Source organism: Impatiens glandulifera, chromosome 2 (genome assembly GCF_907164915.1).
Source record: "Impatiens glandulifera chromosome 2, dImpGla2.1, whole genome shotgun sequence".
In the NCBI taxonomy this organism is placed as follows: domain Eukaryota; kingdom Viridiplantae; phylum Streptophyta; class Magnoliopsida; order Ericales; family Balsaminaceae; genus Impatiens; species Impatiens glandulifera.
In genome coordinates this window covers 2866777-2878380 of record NC_061863.1, presented here as the reverse complement: position 1 = coordinate 2878380, position 11604 = coordinate 2866777, and the positions used below count along the sequence as shown (strand labels likewise).

Below are 11604 nucleotides of genomic sequence, written 5' to 3'. Positions count from 1 at the left end.
AACCCACTTCCAACACTTAGAATTATTTTTGTTTTTTTGGAAAGGTCAAAACCGAAAGTTTTTTTGGTAGAACTTTCAGTACTAATTAGTAAAACCGAAGGTTTTACACCTCTCTCGGAATTTATTTTTATTAACGAATGTTTTCTTCCTCTCGGGATCATTTAGGAGAGTTTTATAAAACCTTCGGTAATATCTTTCGATAAATCTCAATTTTTTACCAGTGGTAGGTAATAAGTTGTCTTCTTTTGAATGTGTGTTGCAAATAATGGTTTCTTATATGATTTTAGTTGGTGTGTTAATATTTATTTCTATGCATACATTTGTATGCAAAGCATCGGCATGTTGGTTCAAATAATCTTAATATGTTTAGTTGGTGTAGTCATACCATATTTATGTATTATTAAGGATATGATTTTAATATTCAAATTTTGTTTGTTTCTGATTTAGTGTGGTAAAAGATGTGGTTGTCTAGTTCACACAAAAAAAAATATATTTTCAAGATGTTTTTGACTCGAAAAACATCAAAAACTTGTTTATTTCACTCTTTATTTTGAAGCACTATAATATATACGGTTTGAAATTTCATGGACATGTCTCAATTTAGTTTCATTTTCTTCTCGATTAGTTGGTGAATTTATTTTGTATTACTTTCAATGCCAATGATTGAAAAAGTGACAATGGTGAATATGAGTTTCAATCTTGTATGAAGTTTACTTTAATATTTTAGTATACAATTGTCTTTTAATTTAATTACTTTTTGAACTATTATAATATTATTTAAATTTTGTAATATGCTAGTTAAAATATTTTCATTTGAATATGATATTATTTAAAAGGTTAATAATAATTAAAAAAATTATCTTCTAATGTCCTTTCTAATAATTATTTAATTTTAAAATAAATACAAGATAAAATTGTTAAAAGAAATAAAATATAAACAAAATTATAAAAAAATTAATTGACTTTCGGCGACGCTTAAATTAATATTACCGACCTTAAACCAGCGTCAGTATAACTTGTGTCGAACCTGACGCATGAAAAGTGTCGGTGATATTTTTTCGCTTTTAAAGGTTGGCATAATTTTTTTTTAAGTGTCGACATCGCCAATGGTCTATATTTTTGTATTGTGTGTCAAATTTCGTACCAATAAATTTATTTTTTATTCTTTTCTACTGTTTTTGTTTCAAAACTTATTTATAGTTATAGCTATAGAAAATGTATTTAATAAAATAAATAGTAAATGGAAATATTGTTATTTAATAATATAACATTATTTATATACTTAATTGAATGGTTATCGAAATCAATTAACAAACTTCTAAAATCAAAATAAAAAATTAGGTCAAATTTTGTGTTATTTTATTAAATAAGGATTTCAAACACATAAATTTTCTTAAATCTAAAATAAATAAATAAATCCCAGGCAATTTCATCTTTGTTTTTTATTATTTCATTAGTCTTCTGAAAAAAAAAATGAGCAGTTATCTGTCCATATGAGTTTAAAGAACAAGGTCTTAAAATTTTGTTAATTTGTTTAGTGATTTGAAAATATTTCACCTCCTTTTTACTAGTACTCTTATTTTCATTTTAAAAAATCCTGACTTTAATAATTTAGAAGATTGGAACTAACATTAATTTATCTTTTTTATAAACCTGTTTTTATTGGTATATGCATATGGAGAAATGGAGACTAGTTTGATAGAATTTAAGTTTGTATTTATTAATAGTGCAAAACAAATAATAAAAAGTCCCTAAATATACACTCAATTTAACCAGGTTAAGACAATAATCACTTGTGTTTTGGAAGGAGATTATTGTATTAATTTTGATCTTAAATTTAAAAGCATGAATATTACCATTAAGATTACACAATATTGTGAAGTTTTAATCTCTAATATTTTGAAAAATTATCCATTACATAAATGTTGTAAATTCATTTAAATATAAAAATATTTGGTTAAACTTGATACATAATAGTTATACAGTTTAGTTGGTTATAGTCTTATTACTTACCATGAATATTCAAATTAATCACAATCACTCGGTGCGAAAATGCGAAAATGGATAAATTTATTTATTTATTGATAACTTTTATTTGATTTGCTCCAATTTGGTTTGGATGATGTTAATTATATTGCATAAAAACCTATAAGTTTATTTGAACAAGTGTGGATGAAATCTCCAATATAAAAATTAGTAAAGTAACTAATGTCTTTAAGACAATTCCTACTTTCTTCTTAAATATTCTCTTATTTTTCTATTAACTGGATACTCCATCAAAAAATTATAGGGATATAGATGTATCTTTTTTAAATGATTGTTTGTATGGTTTTGAAACATGTTCAGATTTTGGTCAAAATTGAATTGGTCTTCTATTTCAATTTTAATAACATAAATTGTTTGATTATATATTTAACCAGGTTAAGACAATAATTACTTGTGTTTTGGAAATAATTCTGATATGAAGTATAAAGGCATGAATATTTCCATTAAGATTACACAATATTGTAAAGTGTTAAGGTGTGATGTTTTGAAAAATTACCCATCACATAAATTAATTTATAGATTTAGAGAATCCGGACAAGCTCTTAAATAAGATAGACTCTTCTAAGTATATGATTCATTGTTGTCATTTCTCTTTTGGCACATTTGATTTATCTTGTCTATATTGAGCTTATTTTATTTGTTTCTTTTCATAGACATTCTCCTATGTTTATAAGTAGTTTAAGTGGCAAATTTGACCTAAATGAATAGTCTTGATAATGGAAAATGTAATTTGGATTCAATACAACAATTCTAAAGCATTGATTTGTCGGGTTACAACATTTCTATAAACGTTGTATCGCATAAAAATCTACCTCTTAAAAAAATTAAATAATTCGGACTCAAGACATGATCACCAACATATTCAAAGGTATGAGCATAAACGATCAATCAACCGTTGAGAGTATTATATTAATTATAAAAATTCAAATACTACTAAACATGATTTTCAACCGAACAAAACATAGCACCAACTCAAATTTGTTGAGTGGTGAGAAGAAAAATAAGCCACGTTCTGATCTTAGAAAAATCATCAAAGGAACCAATAAAAAATGGCTTTTCAACTTACTTAAAGTTATTTTAAAAAAAAAACAATTTTCAAGCATTAAGTTATATAAATATATATATATATATATATATTTATTTATTTATTTATTTATTTATTTATTTATTTATTTATTTATCGGCGTAACTCATTCAATTCCTATAATAAATTAAAAATATTATTCTCATTTCTTACTCAAAAATCAATTCTAAAAAAGTTAAAAGGTTAATTTTTTTAGTTTCTCTTATCTGACATCGATGAGATCGGAAGGTGCATCGTTTTTTCTTTTCATCACTTATAATTGAGTTGGTGTTGCGTTTGTTAGGTCCGACATCCTATTTAGCCAGATTGGTTTTTCATCTTGAACTTTCAAAATTTTAATAATAATTTAAATCGTTAGTGAATCGTTTGTTGCTCATACCATTAAATTGTGTTAGTAATTCTTTCGTGAATTTGTGTTTGTCTCTTTCTTAACAACAAATGAGACGAAATAATCAGATCTAAAATTATTTTTCAATTTTTTAATAAAAAATTATTAAATTTTATCTTTCATATGGAGGATTTTAGAAATATACTCTAATCGATATGAATTTCTCACTATTTTAATATATATATATATATATATATATATATATATATATATATATATATATATATATATATTTATATATATATATATATATATAAATTGATTTGATTGATTTTGTTTTTTCTGATTTTTTTTCTTTTGAAATTTGAAGTAATTTACAAAATGGTTTAAAATAAATTTTTCTTAAAATTTTCATAATCTTGAACAATTAAATAATAATTTTATTATTAAATATTGATAGTTTCTTTAGGATGGTTTCTTAGTATAAAAGGAGACACATATAGTCATAACATATCATCAAACTCAAAATATTCATACAAATTGTTTAGCAATGAATTCCAAGAGTTTGACAATTGTCATAATAGTCTTCATAATGGTTTCACTTTCACTCAAGTCCTGTGAAGCTATATGGGGACTAACACCACGCACCCCATCTGGCTATCCATCACAGCCCAAAGGGTCATGGTTTAGACGACGTGCAGGTCCGTCTACTTGTCAGTCAGTAATCGACAAATTAAATGTTTGTCAAAAAGAAATCTTCAGTGGAATATTCAAGAAAACATTTGTCGGTCCACAATGTTGTCAGCATATCAAGTCTTTCAATAGTGCATGCTACCAACGCCGTCCACCTTCTATCCTCCGAGGCCTTCCCACGTTTCTCTGCGCCCGTGGACGACGTGGAGGACGCTTCCGACCTACAACTGCTGTCCTCTCCGGCACTTCTCAATTTTAATCCGCTAATTGGGATGTTGTTTAATGTTTTAGTTTGGTATCAATTGTAAGAGAAGCCAAAGAATTGCAATTTTCTTACTTTGATCACATTAATAAAAATAATACAAACTTATATAATATTTAAATGATAAATATTATGGGTGGAAATCCCATAAAAGTATCGATGCTAACATGAACTAAAGTAATTCGGATCAAAATCTCTAATATAACCTGACTTAATTATTTGTAGGTTAATTACCTGAACACGATTATCTAACTCAACTCAACTCGAACCAATCTGATTTAATTAATAGCATGTCTCTTTAATTTAAATTAAATGACATTAACACACACAAAATTACAACCCCTTTTATACAAAAGAGAATAAGTGAGGGAATAAGAAAAGGTAAACACAAAATCTATAAAAGAAAATTGTAAAATGATTGACGATATACTTTTGAATTATTTCAGGTCGACCAGATTTTGATCAGATTATTAATCAAGTTTATTTAGTCGACTTAATTTTGACTTTAACCCAAAATACATGATTTTAACCTAATTTTTTCGTGTTTAATTTAAATTTCATTTTATTATCGTTCAGAAATTGTTGGCCTAACAAATATATTATTTGTTAAAAAATCTATTAAAACGTAAAAAGTTAATACAGAATAAAAATACTCAAAAAAATAATTTATATATAATTATACAATTCAAAACATTTATCACAATAGAAAAAAAACATTTTCTTTAAGAAGATTGCAAGTTAAATAAATATTAAAATTTCATTCAAAAATTAATAAAATTATGTCATTTTATATAAAGAATGTTAACGGTCTTGTTATATATAATGTGTATTATTTATTAAAAATAGTTTAATAAAAAATTAAAATAAAACAAATATTTTAAAAGAAAAATAAAATAATTAAATATGAAAGAACATTTCATATAAAATAAATTAATCACAACCTAAATTGCAAACAATTCTCTTGTCATGATGGACGTGGTTTGATTAGTCGCATTGGGTTTAATATATTATTGTTTTTAATATTATAACATTACTGGTACCAAATGCTTATAGAGATCCATTAATAATCTTCTAAATTCTAAATAAAAAATAGGTCAAATTTTGTGTTATTTTCTTAATTATTTCAAACATATGAATTTTCATAAATCTAAAATAAGATTTAAAATAAATAAATCTATTGTAATTTTTTCTAAGTTTTTTATTATTTCATTAGTTTTATGAACGAGAAAAAGAAGAACAGATTCACAAATATCTCTCGAAATGAATTTAAAGAAAAGTGTCAGTTTTATTTTGTTTTTGAATTATTTAAATAACACAAATTAATTTAACATTATTTTATTTCTTTTATTCATCCATTATTTAATACATTAATTAAAACTTAAAATATCTTTTATTTTAAACTATTATTTTTTATTTTTTATTATATATTAATAAATTTAAGTATTTTTTATTAAAACAATTATTCACCTTCTCAAAATCATCATTAATTATTATTATTTTTTTCAACTCTATGTCTCTTAAAAACTCAAATTAGTACGAGTCCTTAAAGTTTTGTTACTCTATTAATTATTTCGAAATATTTCTAGTAATCTTATTTTCATTTAAAAATATTCTTGATACATATGGAGAAATGAATACTATAGTTCAATATAATTTAAGTTTGTATTTATTATTAGTGAAAAACAAATAAACAGCCCCTGAATACACACTCAATTTAACAAGATTAAGGTTAAGACAATAATCACTAGTGTTTTGGAAGGGAGATTATTATTGTCATAATTCTGATCTTAAGTTAAAAGGCATTAATACTCCCACTTAGATTACACAATATTGTGAATTATTAATCTCTAATGTTTTGGAAAATTACCCATCACATAAATTAATATATAGATTTAGAAAATCTAAAGAAGTTCTAAGTAAGATAGTCTCTTCTAAGTGTTTGATTCATTGTTGACATTTCTCTTTATGCTATTTGATTTGTCTTTTTTGTTGGACTCAGTTTTGTTTCTCTTAAAGACTTAGTTTATGTGACTAAGAATCTTACTTAAATAAGGGTCATGACGGTTAGAAATGTCATATGGTTATTAAAATCATTTGTAAATCAACAGTTTAGAACATTGTTTTGTGGGGGTTAAAAGAGGCAAAAGAAAATAAATAATTTCAACAGTAAATCAATGATATGAAGAATTAGAAAAAAATAGTTGTTGAATTTTAACAATGTTTTTATTTGCATTTCCCTATGAAATTTGAGTTACATAAACAATTGTCTGGAATATAAAATGAAGCAAGTCAATAGCAAATATTTGATGTGATTTTATATCTATTATAATTAAAACAAGATATTAAAATCATTCTCACAGATTTGGGTTTGAATAAGGTTAAATATCACACAGGATTGTCTGTTACTCAAAAAAAAATTCTCACAGGAATAGGGGCAAAAATGTAACTACTCTTTTTCTTTTATAAAATGTCTGTTTTGCCCTCTCTCATAGAGAGTGAACAAGAATTTTTAGTAGCAAAGGATCCAGCCTCTTTAATTAATAGGATAATAGATTTGTTCAGTTGAAAATTTATTGTTATTTTCGATGTATCAAAAATAAAAGTGGTATATGTTTATGGGTTTGATATGGATATAAAATAAGAGGTTAGACTAAAAAAATACAATACAAGTCCAATTTTTAACATCAAAAGACATTATCATATAATCCATTGAAGAAGTCATAATATGTTTCTTAAAACCAATACTCCATACACCATTCAAGATAAAATCCAACAAACATATTAAGAGAGAATATCTAACTATTACTACTACTTGCAAACATTAGAGAAATTAAATGTTCAATTTTCACAAAAACCAACACCATCTCTTACTTAAGCCCTTTCACCCCTAATCCTCCTAGCAAGCTGGATATCCTTAGGCATGATCGTCACACGTTTAGCATGTATCGCGCAAAGGTTAGTGTCTTCAAACAGACCAACAAGGTAGGCCTCTGCAGCCTCCTGCAATGCCAACACTGCGTGGCTCTGAAACCTCAAATCAGTCTGCACATACAAAAAATTACAATTTCCTCCTTATAAGAACCAACATATATATATATATATATATACATACATACAATCACAAATCATAAACATAAATCAACTCAAATCATTAACCTTAAAATCCTGAGCAATTTCACGAACAAGCCTCTGGAATGGCAATTTCCTTATCAGTAGCTCTGTGCTCTTCTGGTACTTACGGATTTCACTACAATCAAAAAAACCATTTTTTCAATCAAAACATTCCAATGATTGAATGGATTGGACAAATACTTCTGGAATAACCCTGTTTTTCAAATCAAAGCAAGGTATTTACCGAAGGGCAACTGTTCCAGGTCTGTATCTATGAGGCTTCTTAACACCTCCAGTTGTAGGAGCAGACTTACGAGCAGCCTAAGAAACAATTCCTCCATAAGAATTAAACAACAAATAAAGGAAAAACAAGTTTCATAAGAATTAAGTCCGAACCTTTGTTGCAAGCTGCTTCCTAGGAGCCTTTCCTCCAGTAGATTTACGAGCAGTCTGTTTTGTACGGGCCATCTGAATTGCATAAAGAAATCTAACAATTTAGTGTTTAAATCATAATCAAAAACCCTAATACCAGATACTGAAACTGTTCAATTTAGATGTTCTCATAATCATAATCATACTATTCTCAGAAATCATAAACCATACTGTTGAAGGATCGTAAACCAATAATCAATTTGCAAAACCTTGATTGAAATAACACAATCGAAATATCAAAACCCTAATTTCGCTATAGGAGAACAAGAAGGTAGATAATATCAAAGTTCGAACGTATTAAGAGAATGCAAACAAAATCGAAGGCTCCGTAAACCAAATCAAACAATCAGCAAAACCCCTTCAAACAAAGAAATCTCGAAACCCTAATCACTAAATCTTACAACAAGAAGGTATAGATATAATCAATCATAGAACGAACATAGAATAGAATTCAAACAAAATTGAATGTTCCGTAACAAACAAACAATCAATCATCAAAACCTAATTTGAAATATTAGGAAGAAATCTCAAAACCCTAATCGCTAATTCGCACAACAAGAACGTAGATAGGTGAAATCTTACAAAAAAAAACAAATCGAAATGAAGCACAGATAAAGGAATCTGTATTAAGATACAAAATGAAACTAAATCAAGATGACGAATCGATACCTTAGTTAGTTTGACGAAGGTACAGATAGAGAGAGAAAGATCTGTTCTTTCTGAAAAGCGGAGAGAGATTGTTTATGTTTCTAGAATGAATTATTGAACTATTTAAAAGAAGGCGGTTTGCTTACAGATGGAATCGTACGGTGTATAAATGATCAAGTTGTGTTTAAATTAACGGTTGAGATGTTCTAAAACATATTATCCACCTGGATTGCTGGAAGAGAATGCTCGAATTTTATTGGAGTAATTAATTACCTAAAATTAATGTTAAACCATAGCATATATAGGATGATTAAACTAAATCAAATTGACTCTTATGTCGATTATATACTCTATAAATATTTAGAGGCATATGTTTTTTCTTTCTTTTTTTTCACTTTTAAACTCTAAAACCAATTAATAAAATAAAATAAAGTAGAGTAGAGTAAAAAATATTAATATATTAACAATTTAAATAAAAAACATAAAATCAATTTTTGGAGAGGACTGAACTTTTTCAGCCAGTGGGCTGGAGCAATTTGATCCGGTGGGCTGAGGTCAACTGGGCTTATATTCATTAACAATATAATATATTGTTTGGATTAAATTTCGAATTTGGTTCAAAATTATAAATACTAGTATATTTCACTTCAATGATTTTAAGGGGAAGAATTAGAAAGACAAAATTAATATAAAGAAATAACTTTCTAAATAAATCAAAAAAAGTTTATACATTTATGAAAAACACACATCTTCTTGTCATTTGAAAATTTTGATTGTTACAAATTCTTTTATCAAATTTAAGCATAATTTTTTTTTTGTTAAGGTGTCAATGTTTTTGAAAAATTACCCACATAAATATATTTAGAGATTTAGAGAATCCTAAAAAAATCAATGGAGCAGCCCTAAGCTCTCTTTTGATCACCTCTTATTTTGCTTGTCTATTACATTTAAAAAAAACATGAATGTTCTTTAATTTTGTTTGGTTCTTAGTTTTAATAATTTTATCTCGTAACTATTACACGTAAATAATATATGAATACAATACAATAATAATGGAACAAATACAATAGATTATTTAAGAGATGAAGAAAAATCTTCTCGTTTGTTTTGAGGCATGTGAAATCACAGTTCTCTTAAAACAGTTTCACCATCTCCCGTTTGTGCTAGAGAGTTTCGTCGGTGGCTATTTCCCAAGGTACAATGAAACCTGCAATAATTTAGCACAGAAAAACCACTACAACAACGAACTAGACAAAAGTACCTGAATTACAATCATCGAGTTTCGCACAGAAATGATTGAGTCAAAAAACTCGAAAAACACTCACAAAAATACTCACAAGAACAAGAACAAACTATTAGAATTTTAGAGTGAGAAGTGATAAGATAATGTGTGGAGAGGAATAAAAAGGTGAAGGGATATTTATAGTTAAAAATTAAACTCATAATCAATTTTTTAATCCAACGTCCACTAATTCATCATCCATTCATCCAACAGTTATCTTTGCTTACCTTTTCATCATCCTTGCAAGTTACATCCAACAATAATTATTTGTAGTTACAATAACAATTAACACCATTTGTTAATTTCCTCATTCAATTTCCATTAATGTTAATTGTAACAATTAACAAATTTAAATCACAATGAATCTGATGTGAATTTCATTTGGATTAAATTTCACCTTAATTCACATTTGAATTTGATGTGAATTTCATTTGGATTAATTTCACTTTCATGTGAATTTCATTTGGATTAATTTCACAATTAATTCACATTTGAATTTGGTGTGAATTTCATTTGGATTAAATTTCATCACTAATTCACATTTGAATTTAGTGTAAATTTTATTGCCCAAATATTATTTCCATTTAAATAATGGAATTAGTTTAATTCTAACAATTCTCACATTAATGGAAATTGAAAGATTAACTCGGTGAAAGATTCAACAATTGAATTCTACATAGGATAGGTAGGTGTAACCCTTTGAACCTTCACTTATGAAAGTATATAACTTTATTAGTCGATTAGTAGACTCGATGTTCTTGAACTTTTCTACCTTTTGTGTAAACGATTACACACTTTCACATAGAATTCTTTTTGATACATGTCAGTTCTCATGATTGTGTTCGTTTTGGCCATTAACACTCGCCTGGTTCAGTGAGAGGGTCTAGAATTGAGCTGTGCAATTCTTTCGAAGCGGTCCCACTTTTCTCTCACATAGGTGATCTTTTTGTTCACAAAAATCATTAAAAGCCCGTGTGCTTATCCTTTCCCAAAATACTATTTTATCGTAAGATTTTTCACCAATAGGAATCTACCAAGTTTAGTATAATTAGGTTGTACCATTGAACCTAGTTCTTGAGATCTTTAGTCATCATAGGTTGGGTTTTTCTTCATACTAACTTATTGTAGGCTTAAGTCACATTCCTTGTGAGGACTTTAACACCAACTCTCTATTTAACTTTTTGGTTAGCGGATCCGCAATATTATATTTTGATTTTACATAATCAATTGAGATAATTCCAATAGATAGTAATTGTCTAATGGTATTATGTCTACGGTGTATATGTCTACGGCGTATATGTTTAGACTTACCATTAAACATATGACTCTTAGCTCGTCCGATCGCAGATAGACTATCACAATGAATAAAGATTGTTGGTACGAGCTTAGACCACATTGGAATATCTTCTAAGAGTAGACGCATCCATTCAGCTTCTTCACCACACAAGAGATATAAATTCAAATTTCATCGTGGATCTAGCAATAATTGTTTGTTTAGAAGATTTCCAAGATATAATTTCACCTCCAAGTAAAAATACATATTCACTTGTTGACTTAGAGTCTTTCATATCTGAAGTTCAATAAGCATCAGTGTATCCTTCGATAACAGCAGGATGTCTCATATAGTGCAGACCATAATCACGAGTATTTCTCAAATACCTAAGTAATCGTACAATGACTTTCCATTATTTATTACTCAGATTACTCGTGTATATACT

General features: G+C 27.1%; 1 protein-coding gene across 1 annotated transcript; it reads right to left on the bottom strand.

Annotated features, from left to right (window-relative positions):
• Window positions 1-7129: 7129 nt before the first annotated feature.
• Window positions 7130-8712, bottom strand: LOC124923760 (histone H3.3). The gene is made up of 5 exons (XM_047463730.1): window positions 8626-8712; window positions 7921-7992; window positions 7769-7845; window positions 7570-7660; window positions 7130-7455 (listed from the first exon to the last, which is right to left on the bottom strand). The coding sequence occupies exons 2-5, from the start codon at window positions 7990-7992 to the stop codon at window positions 7285-7287; spliced, it is 411 nt and encodes a 136-aa protein (XP_047319686.1). The 5' UTR covers window positions 8626-8712; the 3' UTR covers window positions 7130-7284.
• Window positions 8713-11604: the final 2892 nt, after the last annotated feature.

Excerpts from the sequence above, each read along its gene's own strand:
- LOC124923760 (XM_047463730.1), bottom strand. The coding sequence starts at position 7,992 with ATGGCCCGTACAAAACAGACTGCTCGTAAATCTACTGGAGGAAAGGCT. Across the intron at positions 7,846-7,920 it reads GGAAGCAGCTTGCAACAAAG|GCTGCTCGTAAGTCTGCTCC; the intron begins GTTCGGACTTAA and ends ATTGTTTCTTAG. Across the intron at positions 7,661-7,768 it reads CCTGGAACAGTTGCCCTTCG|TGAAATCCGTAAGTACCAGA; the intron begins GTAAATACCTTG and ends TTTTGATTGTAG.